At 43.0% G+C, this 22,589-nt stretch overlaps 2 protein-coding genes across 6 annotated transcripts in view; both read left to right on the top strand.

Annotated features, from left to right (window-relative positions):
• Nucleotides 1-5,942, top strand: part of anapc2 (anaphase promoting complex subunit 2) — a 105,897-nt gene extending 99,955 nt beyond the window's left edge. For all 3 annotated transcript variants that reach the window (XM_078226688.1, XM_078226686.1, XM_078226687.1), the window contains one exon: nucleotides 3,106-5,942. In XM_078226688.1, coding sequence (XP_078082814.1) covers nucleotides 3,106-3,155 — 50 coding nt within the window. In that variant the 3' untranslated portion in view covers nucleotides 3,156-5,942. The remainder of the gene's footprint in view (nucleotides 1-3,105) is intronic.
• A 6,149-nt stretch (nucleotides 5,943-12,091) lies between these two features.
• Nucleotides 12,092-19,751, top strand: LOC144502587 (uncharacterized). Of its 3 annotated transcripts, none has more exons than XM_078226700.1 (2): nucleotides 12,092-12,173; nucleotides 17,954-19,751. In XM_078226700.1, exons 1-2 carry the CDS (start codon nucleotides 12,156-12,158, stop codon nucleotides 18,476-18,478), a joined length of 543 nt encoding a protein of 180 aa, XP_078082826.1. In that variant the 5' UTR covers nucleotides 12,092-12,155; the 3' UTR covers nucleotides 18,479-19,751. The 3 variants fall into 3 exon arrangements, 1 of the variants encoding a protein (XP_078082826.1); XR_013499358.1 differs by lacking the exon at nucleotides 12,092-12,173 and adding an exon at nucleotides 15,393-15,917; XR_013499359.1 differs by lacking the exon at nucleotides 12,092-12,173 and adding an exon at nucleotides 15,431-15,466.
• The last annotated feature ends 2,838 nt before the right edge of the window (nucleotides 19,752-22,589 follow it).

The raw sequence follows: 22,589 nt of genomic DNA, 5'->3' as shown, positions 1-22,589 counted from the left end.
CTCTACTGCAGCCCGAGCAGCACTCCCACAGTGAGACACCAACTGTCACACTCTACTGCAGCCCGAGCAGCACTCCCTCAGTCAGACACCAACTGTCACACTCTACTGCAGCCCGAGCAGCACTCCCTCACTGAGACAGCAACTGTCACACTCTACTGCAGCCCGAGCAGCACTCCCTCAGTGAGACACCAACTGTCACTCTCCACTGCAGCCCGAGCAGCACTCCCTCACTGAGACACCAACTGTCACACTCTACTGCAGCCCGAGCAGCACTCCCTCACTGAGACAGCAACTGTCACACTCTACTGCAGCCCGAGCAGCACTCCCTCACTGAGACACCAACAGTCACACTCTACTGCAGCCCGAGGAGCACTCCCACAGTGAGACACCAACTGTCAGACTCTACTGCAGCCCGAGGAGCACTCCCTCAGCATCTACCCTACAACCTCTCAGCATCTACCCTATCAAGCCCCCTGAGAATTCTATATGTTGCAATAAGGTTGTCTCTCATTCTTTTTAACTCCAATGAGTACAGACCCAACCTACTGAACTTTTCCTCATAAGGAAATTCCTCCATGCTGAGGATCAACTAGTGAACCTTCTTTGGACTGCCTTCAATGCCAGGATATCTTTCTTTAGATAAGGACGCTAAAACAATGGACTTGTTTTTTACACTGATGTGCTGGGCTTCCCCTCTTTGGGGATGGGAATATTTGTGGAGCTTCCTCTTCCAGTGAGTTGTTTAATTGAGGGGAGGCGATGACCTAGTAGTAATGTCATTAGACTATTAATCCAGAAACTCAGCTAATGTTCTGGGCCCCAGATTCGAATCCCGCCATGGCAGATGGTAGAATTTGAATTTAATAAAAAAATATCTGAAATTAAGAATCTACTGATGACTATGAAACCATTGTTGGTTGTCAGGAAAAACCCATCTGGTTCACTGATGTCCTTTAGGGAAGGTAGTTTTACAGAAATTAAAATGGTGAGAGCCAGTTCATCGTTGAAGTACTTTTTTTCATCAGCCAGTGTGAAATTCCATAGGAGGTTTGTCTTGGCATGTCCTAAATGTAATGCACTTTGGAAATTTTCACAAACTGACCAAGTTGTAATTCCAGGTCTGTCAGGTGATCTGTGGCAGTCATCTTAAGTCAGTGTCTTTGCTTGCTTTATAAAGTCCTCTTAAAGTAGTTCAAAATATTTGATCGGGGTAAAATTAAAGCTTAGTATTCCACAAATTCAATATTTCTGGAGGAAGTGTTAGGTTTTTTAGGGAATATAAAGACTGACAAATCCCCAGGGCCTGATGGAATCTATCCCAGGCTGCTCAGGGAGACGGGAGATGAATTCGCTGGGCCTCTGATGCAAATCTTTGTCTCGTCACTGGACACAGGTGAGGTCCCAGAGGATTGGAGGATAGCTAATGTGGTCCCGTTATTTAAGAAGGGTAGGAAGGATAACTCGGGAAATTATAGGCCGGTGAGCTTGACGTCCGTGGTCGGGAAGTTGTTGGAGAAGATTCTTAGAGATAGGATGTATGCACATTTAGAAAGGAATAAACTCATTAACGATAGGCAGCATGATTTTGTGAGAGGGAGGTCATGCCTCACTAACCTGGTGGAGTTTTTTGAAGAAGTGACTAGAATGGGTGACGAGGGAAGGGCCGTGGATGTCGTCTATATGGACTTTAGTAAAGCGTTTGACAAAGTCCCTCATGGTAGGTTGGTGCAAAAGGTTGGATCTCATGGGATAAAGGGGGAGGTGGCTAGATGGGTGGAGAACTGGCTTGGTCACAGAAGACCAAGGTGGTAGTGGAAGGGTCTTTTTCCGGCTGGATGCCTGTGACTAGTGGTGTTCCGCAGGGCTCTGTATTGGGACCTCTGCTGTTCGTGATTTATATAAATGATCTGGAAGAAGGTGTAACTGGGGTGATCAGTAAGTTTGCGGACGACTCGAAAATGGCTGGACTTGCAGATAGTGAGGAACATTGTCAGAGGCTACAGAAGGATATAGATAGGCTGGAAATTTGGGCAAAGAAATGGCAGATGGAGTTCAATCCTGATAAATGCGAAGTGATGCATTTTGGTAGAACTAATGTAGAGGGGAGCTATACGATAAATGGCAGAACCATAAAGGGTGTAGATACACAGGGGGACCTGGGTGTGCAAGTCCACAGACCCTTGAAGGTGACGTCACAGGTGGAGAAGGTAGTGAATAAGGCATATGGCATGCTTGCCTTTATAGGACGGAGCATAGAGTATAAAAGTTGGGGTCTGATGTTGCAGTTGTATAGAACCTTGGTTTGGCCGCATTTGGAATACTGCGCCCAGTTCTGGTCGCCACACTACCAGAAGGACGTGGAGGCTTTGGAGAGAGTGCAGAGGAGGTTTACCAGGATGTTGCCTGGTATGGAGGGGCTTAGTTATGAGGAGAGATTGGGTAAACTGGGGTTGTTCTCATTGGAAAGACGGAGGATGAGGGGTGACCTAATAGAGGTGTATAAAATTATGAAAGACATAGAGAGGGTGAACGGTGGGAAGCTTTTTCCCAGGTCGGTGGTGATGTTCACAAGGGGTCATAGGTTCAAGGTGGGGGGGGAGGGGGGGGGGGGAGGTTTAACACAGATATCAGAAGGACATATTTTACACAGAGGGTGGTGGGGGCCTGGAATGCACTGCCGGGCAAGGTGGTGGAGGCAGACACACTGGGAACGTTTAAGACTTATCTAGATAGCCACATGAACGGAGTGGGAATGGAGGGATACAAAAGAATGGTCTAGTTTGGACCAGGGAGCGGCGTGGGCTTGGAGGGCCGAAGGGCCTGTTCCTGTGCTGTATTGTTCTTTGTATATTTTGAAGTAAAAATTTCCAAACGCATTTAGTCAAACATTTTATTAATTATAAAGGAGGATACGTGTTTGAAGGCAAATAAATCTGAAGCTTTCTGCCTGGCATCACATCTATACAATGGAGCAACAATAATAATTATTTCATCAAAATGTTTTTCATCAAGGGTTTTGGGAAGCAAAATCTATTCTTTGTTTTGTGGTTCTAATTGGAAAGCAGGCTGTTTCTGAATTTTAATATTATTTTCTTCTTTCTCCAGGCTGGCGTTGTAGATCCATGTTTGAATTTGCAGCTTTCTGCCTTCTGTGAACCAGAGCCTTATTGTAGAAGAGATATTTATGCAGTCAGTGCTGCCCACTCAGCAGTAATTACAAGAACTTTGAAAGTTACACAAATTTTCTTTCTTCAAGATCAGGATTCACCTACAACCAAGATCTATGGCAGAAATATGCCACTAATGTCCTTGGTGATGAGAGTTAACAACTTGTGGTGTATGTGAGACTAATTGTAAATGTCTTTGAGCCTTTTGAGCTGCAAAATTCCACAGACACATGGGAGTAGATTTTTTGCAGTAAGTAACGCCTGTCACTGATCTAAATGTCTGTAAGTAGCCAAGTTATCTTTATATATTCACCCTTGTGATCAGTGTTACACATCAATTGGTGATCACTAATGTGTCAGTTGAAATTCATGTTGCAAATTCTTTGAATGTTACACTTATGACAGCATCTGGTGTTTAATTTCTATTTAAAGATAGCAATCTTGTTCTTGCGCAACAGCACAAGATGTGTTAGGTTGTGGGCATTCCCCACTCTGATCATCCTGTTGAATTGCCTTGGTTTTTAACATCTCTGAGGGTGAACTTTGCCTGAGCTTAGATTGCGGTCAGGCCATCGGGAATGGCAGATATTCCTGGAATCTTGGTTTCCTGCTTAATTAGAGAGGGAAATAATTGAACTACTGGACTTACCCAGGGCCTTAGTAAAGATTATCTTTGAAGAATGGACCAATATTCCTGAAGCCCAATTCTAGTGTAGCAGTTGTGCACTTTGAAACTTACTAGTTTTGTAATGAGTGCAGGCTAGGAGCAGTGCAGGTAGGTGTAGAAACTGACACATGGAGTAACTGTTCTGTGCCTCAATAAACGCTCCACTTTGTCAATGATAGGGGAAGGAGGGAACGAAATTCCTATCTGTTAATTTCAGCAATTAAATCAATGTGATTACAGCTGGTATTTCTCTCTCTCACCTTAAAACTTGCAGTTTTATTTAACAAAGAGGATTATTTCAACCAGTATCTGTGGACTCTGCCTTTCACATTAGCAGCATGATATGTGTTTTGCAGTATATTGTGGCCATTGGATTGTATCTGACAACAGTTACCAAATAGTAATGTTGTTTATAACTCTTAACACCGAGGAATTGTGATTCCTTCTAATCCTAATTAAAATATAGATAATTTGCTGTAAGAGTTTACTAGTCTTTGAGGACTGACATTGTGACAAACTTGTTCTGTACATATTTTTACTTGAGAAATTTACAGTAAAATAATCAAATCCTGGGGCATATTTCTTGCCACATTATAATGGAAGATTCTTCCAAATTGGGTATTGGAAATAGTTTGTTATTTCCAGTTTCCATTACGTTCATGGTAATGTACAATGAAGAATCAAGACAACTTGAGTCCGGAGATCTTTATTTACATGTGTATTTCCAGTGTTGTATTGCACACTCCATAGAAACCCTACAGTGCAGAAGGAGGCCATTCGGCCCATCGAGTCTGCACCGACCACAATCCCACCCAGGCCCTACCCCCACATATTTACCCACTAATCCCTCTAACCTACGCAATTTAGCATTCTAAGGGGCAATTTTTAACCTGGCCAATCAACCTAACCCGCACATCTTTGGACTGTGGGAGGAAACCGGAGCACCCGGAGGAAACCCATGCAGACACGAGGAGAATGTGCAAACTCCACACAGACAATGACCCGAGCCGGGAATCGAACCCGGGACCCTGGAGCTGTGAAGCAGCAGTGCTAACCACTGCGCTACCGTGACCAAGCAGATCTTTAACAAGAGTCCATATGCCTGTATGTGAACTCTAGATTGAAGAAATTTGTACCTATCCTTTACCTCTTCCTGTGATTGCCATCTATGTTGTTCAATGAATCAACTCCATCGTAACTTCATGATAATGAATTCTATCAGAGCATCCTTTAACCTCTCAACTCCTGTGAACTTCACAACCCTTCCCCGTAACTCTCACCCTGCCAGCAAATCTATTGTGTATTTTTTTCCCCGTTGTTTTCATAAATTTTCTACTTTATTCCATTTGTGGCCCTTGTATAAGTTTAATATTATCGAATAAAATCAAAATGTTGGAAATATTCAGCAGGTCTGAGAGCCGTGGAGGGAAACAGAGTTAATGTTTAAGGTTGGCAAACCTTTGTGAGGGCCTGGATAGCTCTGTTGGATAAGAAATGTGGTGCTTAATAATGGTGACAGTATGTATTTTTAAAGTCTTAAAGCTTATTTATTAGTGTCACAAGTCGGCTTACATTTACACTGCAATGAAGTTACTGTGGAAATCCCCGAGTCGCCACACTCCGGCGCCTGTTCGGGTACACTGAGGGAGAATTTAGCATGGCCAATGCGTCTAACCAGCATGCCTTTTGGACTGTGGGAGGAAACCAGAGCACCCGGAAGAAACCCACACAGACATGGGGAGAACTCCACACAGTCACCCAAGCCGGGAATCGAACCCGGGTCCCTGGCACTGGGAGGCAACAGTGCTAACCACTGTGCCACCATTATACATTCAACTCCTGTACTGGCTGTGGTCGTTCTTGGGGTCTGCCTCTTCACTTTTCCCCATCATGCTACCATGGCATCGAGATGTGCCAGGAACCATGATTAGCAACCCTTAGACACCAAGGGTGCTACGCGAAGCGAGAGAGCCCCTTCATGGCATCCTTTCTCACATAAAGTGGGCTGATGTTGAGTATCTCGCAGTAACTGAATGGTATGAAGGTTGGGAGCTTTTTATACGTAATAAACAGTCACTCACAGTTTTTTTGGGATGTTTTTTCCTTTTGCTTTGTCTCTTCTGTTTGGTGTTGGTTGCTACACTTGCTGCATGGTAGATCAATGCATTGGAATTGGGGCTTCCTCCAACATTTTCACCAGAAGGCTGTTTCTATAGCTCCTTATTTATGCTGTAATATAACTAGTCACTGGCTGCTCAGTACTGTCCTGTCTACAACCAAAGGTACTAAGTACCTCACTGGTGGACTATTTTATTATAAAACCAATATCAAGTTTTATTTAAAATATGGTAATTACACTGACAAATAAATAAATGCTAAATTGGTAATACTTAGGAAACAAAATGAAAATCATGTAAATCCACTAGGGCTTAAAGTAACTTGTTCAAAATGCATTTGAATGCATTCATCTCCCAAAGTCAGGTAGATAATGTGATATTTGTACATGAGTGCACCGGTGTCCCTGCCTGTCATTTGAAATCCAGAGTCAGATTATCAGGTTGTTACCTGCTTGGAAGTGAAATTGTGCAAGAGGACCTTTCACACCCCTTCTTACTCCACAACCAAACCCACGGGTGTGCTGACTGAGAATGAATTTCTCAGGACAGCATGATATCCATAATCCTGGGGCGATCCCAGTATGGATGACATACAAATGGCAGATTCTACTCCCCCACCCCCCATTGCTTGGGACATCATAGATTAAAGGCCTGTTGCAGTTTAACGAGATGGAAGGTAACATCTTGTACTTATATTGTGCCTTTAACATAGTAAATTGTCCAGGTATCAGTCTGGCAAACTGCTGAATTCCTTCTAACTCATTTACACCTTCTACAAGCAACCAGTTTAGTTGCACATGGAAGACAATCAGTCATAAAAATTCTGATGGAGGAAACAGCACAGAGAAACTTCAAGCAAGTTGGAGCATAGCAAGAACCCCAATAAATCCACCATCAAGAATGATGGGATGTGGTTTCCAGCATCACTGGAGAAAACGTAGCAAGAAATACAATTTCCAATTTCTGCCAGGTCAGGCAAGGTGATGGAACCTGCTGTTGCCTCCCATTGATTCAGCATGACATTTGTGATATTTCCAATTACCTTTCCCTTGCACTACCTTGGGCTTTCAAATAACACATCAAAACCATCTGTACACTTATCACCAGCCTAACATTCAGACCAAAGAAACCATTCAATCTACTGTAGCTGTAAAATGTCATGCGTTCAAACTCAATGGCCTGTGCGCTAAAACTTGGTGTCTCCTTGAAACATCAGAATGCATCCTCTCACCATTTCAACCCCTTACCCCTAAACCAGACTGTCTGGAATCTGAGTGCCCTATTTTTTTTTGCCATATACTCACAACAATGACAATTTATATTTATATGGTGCCTTTTATTTAGCAACATGTACTAAAGTGCTTCATGGGAGTATCATCAAACAAATTTGGCACCAAGACAGATATTAAACGGGTAACCCAAAGCTTAGTCAAAGAGCCACGTTTCGAAGCAGGCTCCTAAAGGAGAGAAAGGTGGAGAGGATTGGGGGAAAGGGGAATTCTAGAGCTCAGGATCTGGACAGCTGAAGGCATAGCTACCAACAGTGGAGCAATGAAAACTGAGGATGCGCAAGACCAACTCGGCCAACGTTGTCTACCTGATACGCTACAGGAAAGGATGTCCCGAGGCATGGTACATTGGGGAAACCATGCAGACGCTACGACAACGGATGAATGAACACCGCTCGACAATCACCAGGCAAGACTGTTCTCTTCCTGTGGGGGAGCACTTCAGCGGTCACGGGCATTCAGCCTCTGATCTTCGGGTAAGCATTTTCCAAGACGGCCTTCACGACACGCAACAGCGCAGAGTTGCTGAGCAGAAACTGATAGCCAAATTCCGCACACATGAGGACGGCCTAAACTGGGATCTTGGGTTCATGTCACACTATCAGTAACCCCCACAGCTTGCCTCCTGGACATGCAGAATCTCACTGGCTGTCCTGTCTGGAGACAATACACATCTCTTCAACCTGTGCTTAATGCTCCCTCCACTCACATTGTCTGTATCTTTAAGACCTGGTTGGTTGTAGAGATTTGCATTCTAATCAGTATTCTGTAACTTGATTTTGTGTCTCTGTGCCCTGTTTGAGAACAGATTTCCACTCCATCTGACGAAGGAGCAGCACTCCGAAAGCTAATGGCATTTGCTACCAAATAAGCCTGTTGGACTTTAACCTGGTGCTGTTAAAACTCTTACGATGCGCAAGAGCCCAGTTTTGGGGGGACATGAAAATCGCAAGAGGGTTGTAGGCTGGAAGTAGTTGCAGAGGTTTAGAGCCTGAGGCCATGGATGCATTTGAAAGCAAGCATAAGCACTTTAAAATCAAAATTTACCGGGAGCAGTGTATCTCAGCAAACAAAAGGGGATGATGGGTGAACAGGATTTATTGAGAGTTACAATACAGGAATCGGATTTAGACAAGTTTAAATTTATGGCGGGTTCAAGTGGGGAAGCTGGCCAGGAGAGTGAACAATTGGGCCCAACAAAATTTTGGATGATCACAAACTTTGCCTACTCTCATCACTAAACATTACTCATCTCTGATTCAATTCGCCTCATCTGCCACTGAAACCCTCATTGTTATATCTTGATTTTTCTACTACAATGGTCATGGGGCCAGCCTCCTATCCCCCAACCTCTATATGTTTGCTTTGACTGTTGCTTTAAGACCTGAATTTCCAAGATCAGGTTGGCTATCTTCTCCAACTTTGACAACATGGATTTCAGGTTAGTGAACTGATACTCATTGGCGAGGCACAGCCATAATGATCAAAGATAACTACAGCTGCCTCCAATGGTCATGACAATGGCAGAATTATACAGGTTTGGCCAACCTCACATATAGAAGCTGCAGAGTCTGGAGCTTAACAGTGTTGGGAGTCAGCTGCTGGAAATTGAGGGCTATCTCAAATTGAAATGCTGTATAGCGAGGCACCACTTCATCAGTTATATTACAAGTGGGTGTAATTGAATTCCTCTGGTGTCCTGGGTCAACATTTATCCCTCTACAAACATCACTAAAATTAGATTACCCAGTCATTTATCAATGTGGGACCTTGCTGTGTACAAGTTCGCTGTCGCAATTACAAGAGTGGCTTGACTTCAAAGACACTTGGCTGTAAAGCACTTTGGGATGTCCTGAGTTTAGGAAAGGTTCTATTTAACTGCACCCACTCAGATAGCACCAGCTGAAGCACAAGACTTGTTTCAGGAACAGAGACATTTCACACAATGACTGAGGGGAGCTACCACTCATCGTGGTTTGGTAGCATTGTGGTCGTGTTATTAAAGTAGTGATTGAGTAATAGTTTGGAACATGAGTTCACCATGGGAATTTAAATTCAGTTAAATCTGGAATAAGAACTGCTGGTATTCGTAATGGTGGTCACAACATGAAGGGGTTGTCATGAAAACTCATCTGTTTCACCTGTATAAAAGGAAATTGACTGTCTTTATCAATCTGACCTTTATATAACTCCAGACCCATAGTAATGTTGTTGACTATTAATCACACTCTGAAATGGCCTAGCAAGATACTCAGTTGTATCTCTAGGGCAATTGGGGATGGGCTACAAGTGCTGGTCTTGCACAAACTGTCAATGTTTTTTAAAAAACCTCTCCGCTGCAGACCACTATGATGATATTATGTTTCTATCTCAGATTTCCAGCATATATGTTTTGTCAGTTCTCTCCCTTTCCAATTTACTCAGTTGGTGCCTGTGTAATGGAGTCAGTTGATTAGCACAGCCTTGAACGTCTTAATTGTTTTAATGATCAGCTTCAAGCCCAATCAAGGGATGATGTTATTTAAAGTTATTTTTTACAGTCTGTTCTGACAGCTCACTCAGAACTTGCATGGTTCACTCGCTCTACACTCTGTCAGACTTTGAATTGTTCAGATAATAGTCTGATTGCTTGAGGCATGTTCGAGTCAGCAAAATATTCTCATAACAACCCAGTCGGTGTAGCATCAGCATTTGTTCAATTTGCAAAACATGAAGCCATCTCCTGTTCCCAGGATAGCATGTTCACTAAGCACTCAGAAAAGAGGCCCTTCATTTTATCTTTTGTTGAGGAAAGTATCTAAGCTTTATTTTGGAGCTTTTAAACTCGGATTTTAGATCAAAAAGATAACATTTAAATTGACAGGAATGTTATCAGGGATGTGGGACTTCATTTATACAGAGAGACTTGTATAGGAATTAGTAGAATGTATAGCATAGAAAAAGGCCATTTGGCCCACCAAATTCATGCCAGCATTCATGTTTCACTCAGGTCTCCTATCCTTTCTCATCTGACTGTATAGGAAAAGCTCTTAACTAAAAGTTTTTTTTAGTTTATTTATTAGTGTCACAAGTAGGCTTACATTAACACTGCAATGAAGTTACTGTGAAAATCTCCTACTCACCACACTCCGGGGCCTGTTTGGGTACACTGAGGGAGAATTTAGCATAGCCAATGCATCTAACCCACACATCTTTGGATTGTGGAAGGAAACCAGAGCACCTGGAGAAAACCCACGCAGACAGGGGGAGAACGTGCAGACTCTGCACAGACAGTGACCCAAGCCGGAAATTGAACCCGGGTCCCTGGTGCTGTGAGGCAGCAGTGCTAACCACTGTGCCACCATGCTGCCCTTCTCCTCCGCATGTTTATGTAGCTTTCCCTTGAATATGACAATACTATTCAACTCAATCACTGTGATAGCAAGTCCCACATTTCCCCACTCTTTGGGAAAAGAGGTTTCTTCTGAATTCCCTATTGGATTTCTTGGGAACTATCTTATATTAACAGCCTCTTGAAACATTTTCTCTTTCTATCCACTCTATCAAAACCTTCCATAATTTTAAACAGTTATTGCGTCACCTTCTATTTTGAAAAAGAGAACCAGCCTATTCCTTTTTTTCTGAAAGGTATAACCTTCAATTCTGATAACAGTTTGGTAAAATTTTTGCACCCTCTCTAATGCCTATTTATTTCATAATATTGTGATTGGAGCTGTGCCCAGAATTGTAAATATCATTTTAACCAACATTTGATAGAAATTCGGCATCGTCTGTCAGATTTTCATGCAGTCAAGGTGGGTCCAGGATCTTTAAAAATCCTGCCTTCATTTCCAACATATTCCATTTTTGAGGATAGGGAATGGGGTGTGACTCGCACAAAGAAAACTCAGCAGGGCCATTTAAACTCATTGCTGAGTTTAAACAGATCCTATTTGTGCTGCAGCAAGGGCCCTAACGTATAGTGTTACAAATTGATGGAGGAGACATAAATGCTGTCAAAGGGTGGATAGGGTCTGTAAAGCTAATGAAATTATTTAAATCCTCAGCCCTTGGAAATAAACAAAACCTGCCTATATCAGTGAGAGTTGAAGAAAAATTCATCCTAGCAGTTAAAATATCTGCTGACATAGAACCATGGAAAAAATTACAGTGCAGAAAGAGGCCATTCAGCCCATCATGTCTGTGCCAACTAATAAAGAAAATAAACTAGCTGCTCATTTTAATCCCAGTTTCCAGCATAAGATCTTTGTCATGCTTACTGGTCCTTAATTATTGTCTTAAACTGTATTATATTACAGTCACTATTGCTTAGATGTTCCCCTATCTTTACTTTTCTTGCCTCCTTTGATTCATTCCCCATTACTAGATCCACTAGCAAATCCTTCATTGTTAGGCTTCTTACATTCTGGGTTAGAATTGAGTCCTATGCATATTGTAGAAACTCAATTTCTTTATCCCCTTTACCTCTTCTGACCAAATAATTTTCTCTTTCTTGAAATTCCCCCATGATAATTGATCTACCTTTTGTCCATTCCTATAATTTGTGTATTTCTTGTTGCACCAGTCTTCCACAATTGGTTGGTCTACAGACTTATTCCCATTAGTATGATGATTCTTTTTAAAAAATCTGTATCCACATCAATGTCTGTGTTGCTGATGGCGGCCATATATTTTTCTATTATCAATTTTTAGCTCGAATAAGTGCAGTTGCTCCATCTTCCCTTTTTCCTTCTCCAACCTCCTTAATCTTATATGGAATGTGGGCGTCGCTGGCTAGGCCCGATTCATTGCCCACCACTAATTGTCCTTGAGAAGGTGTTGGTGTGCTACTTTCTTGAACCGCTGCAGTCCATGAGGTGTAGGTGCACCCACAGTGGGAGGGAGTTGTGTGATCTTTGACCCAGCGACAGTGAAGATGGTGATGTATTTCCAGGTCAGTTTCTGAATATGTTGTACTGGATTTTTCTGTAGCCAAGTCTCAGTAATCTTGAATCTCTCCTCTCAACTTCTTATTATCTCCAGTCTCCCTGTTTTGTTTCTAACACTTGTTGTGCAGTAAATTGAACTCCTTTTTAATAGCAGTTCTTCTCGCTTTATTTTTAGCCATCTTTCTACACTCCTACTTTACTATTTACGATGTCTCTTAGTTCAGTTGATCCCATGCTCTCTTCTCTTATTTCATTTATATTTAGGCTTGATTCATTTCTTGTAACTCCCTCCACCGTGCCTTATTAGTTTAAAGCTATTGCCCCCTCTAGACTGGACCTTGCACTAATTAGAGCAGGAAAGGTTAGAGGGTGATTTAATTGTGGTATTAAAAATTGCGAGATTTTGATAGGGTAAATAAAATAAACAGTTTTACTGTTTCCACTGATTAAAATGCCAGTAACCAGTGGATATCATAGATTTAAAATAATTGGCAAAAATGCGAGGAGAGGTGAACAGCTATAATCTGGAATGCACTAGTAATGTTATTAAAATATATAAACAAGGAAAATAATTAGTCGACTAAAATAATTACATTGTCAATTAAAACACACCAAGGATGGCAGGTTAGGTGATACCTCTAGTCTTTGATTTACCACATCTTCCCACTATTTAATTTAAAATCTTCCTTATTTCCCTGGAGGGCAGCACAAGTGTGGGCACAGTGGTTAACACAGCGTGTTCAATTCCTGGCTTGGGTCATTGTCTGTGTGGAGTCTGCACGTTCTCCCCGTGTCTGCATGGGTTTCCTCCACGAATGAGATAGAGAATCTGGTGAACTGGTGCGGCAACAATAATCTCTCCCTCAATGTCAACAAAATGAAGGAGATTGTCATCGACTTCAGGAAGCGTAAAGGAGAACATGCCCCTGTAGACATCAACAGGGACGAAGTAGAAAGGGTCGAAACCTTCAGGTTTTTAGGTGTCCAGATCACCAACAACCTGTCCTGGGCCCCCCATGCCGACACTATAATTAAGAAAGCCCACCAACGCCTCTACTTTCTCAGAAGACTAAGGAAATTTGACATGTCAGCTACGACCCTCACCAACTTTTACAGATGCACCATAGAAAGCATTCTTTTTGGTCGTATCACAGCTTGGTATGGCTCCTGCTTTGCCCAAGACTTCAAGAAACGACAAAATGTTGTGAATGTAGCTCAATCCATCACCTAAACCAGCCTCCCATCCATTGACTCTACACTTCCCGCTGCCTCGGCAAAGCAACCAGCATAATTAAGAACCCCAAGCACCCCGGACATTCTCTCTTCCACCTTCTTCCATCGAGAAAAAGATACAAAAGTCTGAGGTCATGTACCAACCAATTCTGGAACAGCTTCTTCCCTGCTGCTGTCAGACATTTGAATGCTCTTACCTTGCATTAAGTTGATCTTTCTCTACACCCTAGCTATGACTGTAACACTACATTCTGCACTCTCGTTTCCTTCTCTATGAATGCTATGCTTTGTCTGTATAGTGCACAATAAACAATACTTTTCATTGTATGTTAATACATGTGACAATAATAAATCAAATCAAATCAAATCCAGGTACTCTGGTTTCTTCCCACAGTCCGAAAGACGTGATGGTTAGGTGAATTAGCCATGCTAAATTTTCCCTCAGTGTTCCCGAACAGGCGCTGAAGAGTGGCAACTTGGGGATTTTCACAGTAACTTCATTGCAGTGTTAATGTAAGCTTACATGTGACACTGATAAATAAACTTAATCTGAACGGGCTGCAGAATGTGGGAGCTCCTGTGTGCCAGTGTGATCCAGGGCAAATACGTCAGCAGTAAATGTTTGTGGTTTGAGGAACTTGAGGTCTGTCTTTGAACTGGAGGCCGAGCTGCAGACATTGCGGAGGTGGAAAGTTATTTGGATTCTTTGTACTAGGAGGCGGTCACACTCCTCAGGATAGGGTCTCCTGCTCTGGTTAGTGATTAGGGACAACAGGCTGTGACTGAGAGTGAGGTAGGTAAGGAGACCCAGAGGGCAGGACTGCAGGAGCATCAGCCTTTCATTGTCTGTCAGGTTTGAGGTCTTTCAGCTTGTTTGGATGAGGGTGAGGGCTGCAGGATGGATAAGCTGACTGGCCATGGCACAGGAAGCCATTCCAGTGGGTGGGGAAAGCATATAGAAGTAATAGAGGACAGTATGGTGAAGGGGATTGACACTGTTTTCTGCAGCAAAGAGCAAGAATCATAGAATCCTTACGGTGCAGAAGGAGGCCATTCGGCCCATTTAGACTGCACCTACTCCGCATCTTACACAGGTCCACACCCCCTACCCGCCTGATCCCCGTAACCCCTACTCCACCTAACCTACACAATTTGGGATACTAAATGGCAATTTAGCATAGCCAATCTGTCTAACCTGCACATGTATGGACAAGAGTCTAGAAAACTTTGCTCCTTTGCAGGTGGCAGGGATCAGGACATCTGCCCAGGGCTGGATTGAACTTGGATCTAGTTGCCATGGTTCATGTAGGTACCAACAACATAGGCAGGACTAGGAAAGAGGTGAGAAAAGCTAGGCACCAAAGTAACAGGCAGACCTCAAAGGTAATAATCTCTTAATTTTCTGGTTTGTTCACCAAGTGCATGCCAGAGTGTAGTGGCCTGATTAAATTTAAATTTATTCGTGCACTGTGAATCAACGCCTCTGGCTGTCACCCAAATGGCTACAATATGAAAAACGTATCCCCATGGAGACAATCTCCCTCCTGTTCCATTCTTGTTTACTCCAGTTCCTTACTAACCCTCCCCTCTTTCTGCATTCTCCCATGTTCCCTTTACTGTTGCCCTTACCTCCTTATCCCCCTCCGACCCTAATCCTCCCTCCATCCTCCACTTCCCCCTCCCCCTCCCCCCCCCCCCCCGCCATTATCTCTGTTTTTTCCCTCTCCTCGCCCATCATCTCTTCCTCCTCCTCCCCCCAGCTCCTGTTCATTTTATCCTGTTCCTCACTTACTCTTCACCCTAACCCCCTCCTCTCCAAATCTCTGCACCGCACCCCATTCCCAGTCACTGTCCAGTCTGTTCCCCTGCAGGCTGCCCCGTCCCCGTATTCGTCTTCACTCACCGTTTGCATCTTGTTTAGTCGCCTTAACCTCAAAACCAGTTCTACCTGAAAGATGGGCCAGGTTCTGGCTGCTGTGATAGTGAGACAGTGAAGCAGTAACAACAGGCTGACGAGATTAACTGTGCACTGTGCTGGAGACATTTTAATGTCAATTTACTGCAGGTAGATCATAGAATAATTAATATGTTTGAACAGACTTATGCACTGAATTAAAGAAAATTAGCTATTTTGACTAAAACTAAATGTAATCAAAAAAACTAACCATGTTTAATATGGATCTGAGTTAGAGGCTAAAAGAGGAGGAAGGACATTTTCCAACCTCAGCCATGAGGGTAAATAACAAGCAGGAAAACACTGACAGTCACATTTGAACCAATTGGGAGAAAAGGCAGGATTGCTGAGAGGGGAGGAGGAGAATCAGTGACAGTAAGAGTGGATAAACAACTCGGACTGAACTTGGCCCAGAGCCCAGAGAAAGGAATCAACAGCTGCAAGAAGCTCATTATCGATTTGGGATCCAAACGAGACGGCAGAAACATCTAGAACACAAGTCAGCTGGTATAGATTTAAAAACAAACTGAGACGCTTCACTGATAAACAGCAAAAGGCACAGGTAAATGAACTATTCAATCCTGGTGAGACCACAGTCTAAATTAGAGTTCGTGTGTTTAAAACCAGTGTGTGTTTTTTAAATTTAATTTGATTTCATTATTATCCCATGCATTGGTGTACAGTGAAAAGTATTGTTTCTTGCAGGCTTTACAGACAAAGCATACTGTTCATAGAGTATATAGGGGAGTAAATGGGAGTCACAGTGTGATTCAAACTGAGAGGCACAAATGCTACCACTGAAACCAAAGCCATTCAGGCTTATTATGGATATTGGAAATTTTAAAGCATATTTGTTTTGTCTTGGTGTGTACCAAATGCTTTGCATTGCTTCCTATTGAGGCACGAAGCAAACCATCAAGCCAGGTATTGTACATGGTTTCCAAAACTATGCAAGTCTCTGCCTTGTCGCAGGATGCCAATATTGGCAGACTGTCAGCTGCTAATAACTGACTTTGAAGCTACTTGTGTATTGTGGCGAACAATGAGGGAATCTGGAGCACCAATTATGCAGTGTACTTGTGAGTACGAATTGCAGGGTTTGGGTACCAGGATTGTAATAAGCATTTTAATCATGGAAAATGGTTAATCTTGCAAGGAGTAAGAGCATTCTGGAAAAATATGTTTTATAAGAAATACTGTCCCTTAAATCATATAATCCCTACAGTGCAGAAGGGGGCCATTCGGCCCATCGAGTCTGCACCAACCACAATCCCACCCGCACCCTATTCCCATAACCCCATATATTTACCCTGCTAATCCCCTGGATCAATTTAGCATGGCCAATCAACCTAACCCACACATCTTTGGACTGTGGGAGGAAACTGGGGTACCCAGAGGAAACCCACAGACACGGGGAGAACGTGCAAACTCCACAGAGTCACCCGAGGCCGGAATTGAACCCAGGTCCTTGGTGCAGTGAGGCGAGGTGCTAACCACTGTGCCATTGGTTAGCAAAAGACAGCATTTTACAAGAAGAGGTAATTAAGCAGTTTTAAAGTAGCTGGAAAACTCTTGACCCAGGTAAACAGTTTAGAAAAGGGTCACATAGTGGTTTGTGGCTTTGCAAAGAAAAGCTGCTAGAAAACTTTTATAGGTGAGAGGTCATCACCCTAGGTTATAGTCCAACAGGTTTATTTGAAATCACAAGCTTTCAGAGTATTGCCCCTTCATCAGGCATTGATAGGTTAAGCGAATGGTAAAAGATCTGGCAAATGAAGTATAATGTGGGAAAATGTGAGGTTGTCCATTTTGGCAGGAAGAATAAAAAATAAGCACATTATTTAAATGGTGAGAGATTGCAGAGCTCTGCAGTGCGGAGAGATCTGGGTGTCTGACAATCACAGAATGTTGATATGTAGGTACAGCAAGTAATTAGGAAAGCTAATAGAATGTTATCATTTATTGCGAGGGAATTGAATACAAAAATAGGGAGGTTATGCTTCAGTTATGCAAGACATTAGTGAGCCCACATTGGAGTACTGTGTGCAATACTGGTCATCTTACTAAAGGATGGAACTGTGTTGGAAGCAGTTCAGAGAAAGTTTACTAGACTAATACCTGTGAAGGCTGGGTTGTCTTATGAAGAAAGGTTGGAGAAACTGGGCCTGTATCAGCTGGGGTTTTAAAGAGTGAAATGTGACTTCATTGATACAAGAAGATCCTGAGAGTTATTGACAGAGTGGGTGTGGAGAGGATCCTTCCTCTTGTGGGAGAATCTAGAACTCGGGGTAACCCTTCAAAAGTAAGGGCTTGCCCATTTACAATAGGAAGTAAAATATTTTCACTCAGAGGGTCATGGGTCTTTGGAACTGTCTTCCTGAAAGGGTGGTGGAAGCAGAGTTTTAAAATATTTTTAAGTAGAAGTAGAAGTAAGCAAGGGGGTGATAGCTTAATGGGGCAAACAGGATGCAGATTTGAGGTTATTTTCAGATCAGCCATGATCCTATTAAATAGTGGAGCAGCTCGAGGGGCTGAATGGCCTACCCCTGCTCCTTGTTTGTATTTCCTCCACTCATTTTTGCCTCTATTTTGATGCAGGCTGTCGTATTTGGTCAAAGTTCACGTGCTTGTCAGCCAGTCAGAGGAGGAAAGGCTGCTTGTCTGAAGCAAGAGCTGACAGTCAACTTTGTGCTTACCCCTCCCTCCTGTGAAATATTATCTGTCTTCGGTATGGAAGTACCGCAGAAGTTCTTCGATCACAATTCTGACCTTGAAGAACAGAGATGTGCCCTGGACGAGTTGAATATGTCCCAGAACACTGTCAATCAATGCAGGAATAACTGGCCCAGTCCTGGTGTAGAAATCAAACCAGTGACCAATTGGTTCCTAGTATGTTGCAAGGCTACATGTCGGGAACGGTACCTTCACAGTAAACTGGTCATTCCCCTCTGCATCATGCTTTTTCTCATCTTGGGCCTCATCCTGTTACTGTGGAATTATTATTGCATTATCATTCAACATTACTGTGATAACTACGTGGATAATATCACGCCACATCTAACCAAGCAGCCAGCACAGGAAGATGCTGGAATCCTGATTCAAGAACCTACAGTATCTCGTTAGATGTCCAGACAACTGTTTAAATTTGATGATGGAATGGCACTTTGCTTTATTTGTTACAGGGACATAGACGGTACTGGTGAGACATTAACAATCCATTGTATGTAGAGTGGGTTAGGCTGGCAGCTGTCTTTCTCTACTGAGCCAACAGTTTTTTATTGAAAATCCAACAGCTTTCGTGGTTATTTTGTTCCAAAATAAAATCTTGTATTTGAAACAGTGCTTTTCACAACCTGATGCTATCCCAAAATCCTTCATAGTCCATGAAGTATATCTCTGTGATCATGTCAGAATCCTGGAGTCAATTTTCACAAAGCAAGCTCCCACAAACAGCAGAGAGAGAATGGCCAGATCGTCTGCTTGAATGGTATTGGCTGAGGGATAAATGTTGGCCAAGGGAGAACAACTCTTCACTGGAAAATACTGGCCTGCCTTGGGATCTTCATCTTTTACATCCATCCGAGAGGACAGTCAGGACTTTGATCTAACATCTCCTCTGAGCAATGGCATCTCCAACACTGCAGCTCTCCCTCAGTGCTGCATGTGCTCAAATCTTGATCTCATCTCCTTGGGACTTTTATCTACAATCTTCTGATGCAAGCAGAGAGTGCTATCGTTGCATCACAGCTGACACTTGTGTGTTTCCAGTGCAAATGCCTAAGCTGCCAGATTTATTGAATTAGGTTTCAGTTTACCATGGTGACCTCCTTACTATTTGTGTGCTAGCCCAGTATCACTGCCCATAATGCCATTGTAAATCTCTGCCTTCGCCATCCTTTATACACAAGAAAGCTAGGGCCATGCACTCTCTCGTTTCCTTCTCTATGAACTGTATGCTTTGTCTGTATAGTGCGCAAGAAACAATACTTTTTACTGTATGTTAATACATGTGACAATAATAAATCAAATCAAAATCTTGAAGAAAAAGTCCCATTGTTGTTTCATTATTGAAAATATTAAACTGTAGGCCATTGATGTAAAAATTGGTAGCTTCCCAACCACCTACAACAGTTCAATCCAAGAATGTGTGCGGTGAGTTTACCTGCTACCATCCCTGCATACGTGCATTTATTAAGTGTGCCTGTTGTAGGCATGCCTGTTACATGTGTACCTGTCAAAGGTGTACATATGTGTTTTATCTTTGTTATCTTGTGTACTTGTTGTCTGCATTCCTGTTACCTTTACAGTTGTGCAGTTGACATCTGTGGGCCTATTTGTGCACTGGTAATTGGTACATTGTCGGTGTCAATATGTCAATAAACCTGTTGGACTTTAACCTGGTATTGTGAGACTTCTTACTGTAATTGGTACATTGGCCATGATTCACCCTCTTTCAGGCTAAGTGCTCCTGCTGACATGAAAGTGGGAATGAATTGTGCTGCTGCTGGGAGTGTCTGTCAGGTGGGATTTACTCACCTGATGGATGTCATCCCCCGATTCACCAGCCAGCCCCATCGATCAGAGAGTAGAGCGCCCTGAGCTCTGCATTCACAGACTGATCCCCTCATCCAACCCCCTGCTGACCAGGAGAGAACCACCAACCCCTCAGCAAGGAGGGGGACCCTCTCCCCCACCACTCAAATAACAGGTCAACTCGCACACACACAAAACACACATATATTCAACAACAGCAACCTGCATTCATAGCGCAACTTTGACATAGTAAGGCACCTGTAGCAGTTTCACAAGAGTCTTCTCAAACAAAATTTAATACTGAGCTACATAAGACAAGAGGCGAGCGAGTCAAAGAAGCCAGTTTGAAAGGGGAAAAAGAGGCAGAGAGCTTTAGGGAGAAAATGACAAAACTTAGGCCCCCACAGCTGAAGATATGGTTGCCAATGGAAGGCAAAGGCAAAGAAAATTGAGGGTGCATAAAAAGACCTGAATTGGAGGAATATAAAGATTTAAAGGGTTGTAGGGTTGTGGTATGTGATAGGGAGGGATGAAACCATAGTTGGTACTTGAAAACGAGAATGGAAACTTTGGAATTGAAGTTACACTGCTGCAACCGTTGTGGTGGAGACAATGAAGTCAATCTTTCTAATATTTAGTTTGGGGAAATGTCTGCCCATTTATTGTTAGGTGTTGGACAATAAGATCCCAGCCAGCTAAGTATATAGGAGTAGGCCATCTGGCCCCTGAGCCTGCTCCAACATTCAATAAACTCAGAGTTGATCTGATTGTAGTGTCAACTCCACCTTCCTGTTTGCCGCCTCCTCCCGTAACTCTGGACTTCCTTGTCTGTCAGAAATCTAACTCAGCCTTGCATATATTTGATGTCCCAGCCTTCTCTGCATTCTGAAGACAATTCCATAGACTAATGACCCTCAGAGAGAAAACATTTCCTCATCTCCGTCTTAAAAAGGGAGACCTCTTATTTTTAAACTGCGTCCCCTAGCTCTCGTCTCTCCCACAAAAAGAAACATCCTCCCAGTATCTACCTATCAAGTTCCCTCAGAATCTTTAATGTTTCAATAAGATCACTTCTCATCCAATGGATATTGCCCAACCGGTTCAACCTTCCTTCAGAGGATAAGCCCTTTATCCCAGTAATGAGTTCAGTTAACCTTCTGTGAACTTTCTATAATGCAGCAATGCCCTTTTTCAAATAAGGATGCCAAAACTGTGCTCCAGATGTGATCTCACCAAGGCCCTATACAGCTGCAGTAAAACTTCCCTATTTTTATGTTCCGTTCCCTTGGCAATAAAATGTCAACATTCCACTTGCCTTCTTAATCAAATAAAAGCAAAATTCCGCGGATGCTGAACGTAGCAATTGTGGTGTCTGTCCCTTTAAGACACACAGTAGAAGAGGGTCACCTGGGGGGCCAATAGATGCACAGTCTCTGGGTGGAGTCCTCTCTCTCGTGCAGAATGCATTAAGCAGCCATGTGGTCTACATGTAAAGGTTGGAGCTCTGCTCCAGGCAGCCATGGGCTGCCATTCCCTGTGTCTGATTTCTCTTTATCAATAAATGCCTTTTGTTTCTAGTGAAGCCTGAAGTGTGCTGACATCGCCCAAGGGGTGCCACGCTTCCATACACTGGCGACCGGAATTAGATAAATTCCGACGGCACAGCCTACCTGTGTGTATCCGATTCAATAGAAGTTTGGAGAAGAGAGGTACTCAGCCAAGTGTCAATTTTTGGGTGAATAGACTCAGTGAGATTTGTTGAGGTAGTGCCTGATCCTGAGGGACAGTCGAAGTAATGAGCTTGGTGTGGCCGGCGAGTAGAGAGGTTTGGAAAGACATTGAAAATTAAAATGAAGAGATTAGCCTTCAGAAACAAGAGAAGTAAAACTTGAGCTAAGGAGAAAAGGACAAGGGACTGGAAAATCAGGGAAGACCCCAGATAGAGGGCAATTATAAAAAGATGGCCCATAAGCAAGAGGCAAAGCCAGACTTAGAGTAGGCAGTGAAAGAGAGAAGAAGGGGGCGTGCTGGAAAACCCCAGAGAGGGTGGCGCAATGGAAACCCCACAGAGGGAGGAGTACTGAAGTCCCTGGAGAGAGGCACTGGAAAAGCCAGAGAAAACCCAGACAAAGGGCAATGGTAGACCCTCAGTGACTAATTGAAGAGCTGAAGGCAGCAAAATTCTGTTGCATCCCATCTTGCTGTATCATAATGAGAAGTTCCTTGGAAGTTTTAGCAATAAACTATGAGCAGGTGACAAAGCTGTATTATTCAGAAAGTAAGACCAGCCACAGCAAAGGAAGAAGTAAGAGTGAAGAGAAAAGAATTGGATAAACTTGACTCAGCACTACAGCAAATCAGGTAAAAGTTTATGGCCCTAATCTAAATGAGAAGTGCCCCAGCTATATCAAAGCTAGAAAAAAAACAAGCACTATGAAAAAGGTGGAAGTGGCTAGAAAATCTGATGGGGTCAGTAAGAAACAGTACAACATTCACCATCAAGCAGTTAGAGCATGAAGATGTGAAAAAGGTAAAATGTGGATTGAGAGAAAAAGCACAAACAGAATTCACCAACATAGTTTGTAACATGGAACTCAAGCCAAGGAAGTCCCATGTAATGGATATTGTTTGGTTTTCTGATAGGTGAGAGAACTGTCCTCCCTGAATTAAACGCATCAAAGATTTGATTCATGGCGCTCAT

This window comes from Mustelus asterias, chromosome 13 (assembly GCF_964213995.1).
Source record: "Mustelus asterias chromosome 13, sMusAst1.hap1.1, whole genome shotgun sequence".
NCBI lineage: Eukaryota > Metazoa > Chordata > Chondrichthyes > Carcharhiniformes > Triakidae > Mustelus > Mustelus asterias.
This window is presented reverse-complemented; position numbering and strand designations above follow the sequence as displayed.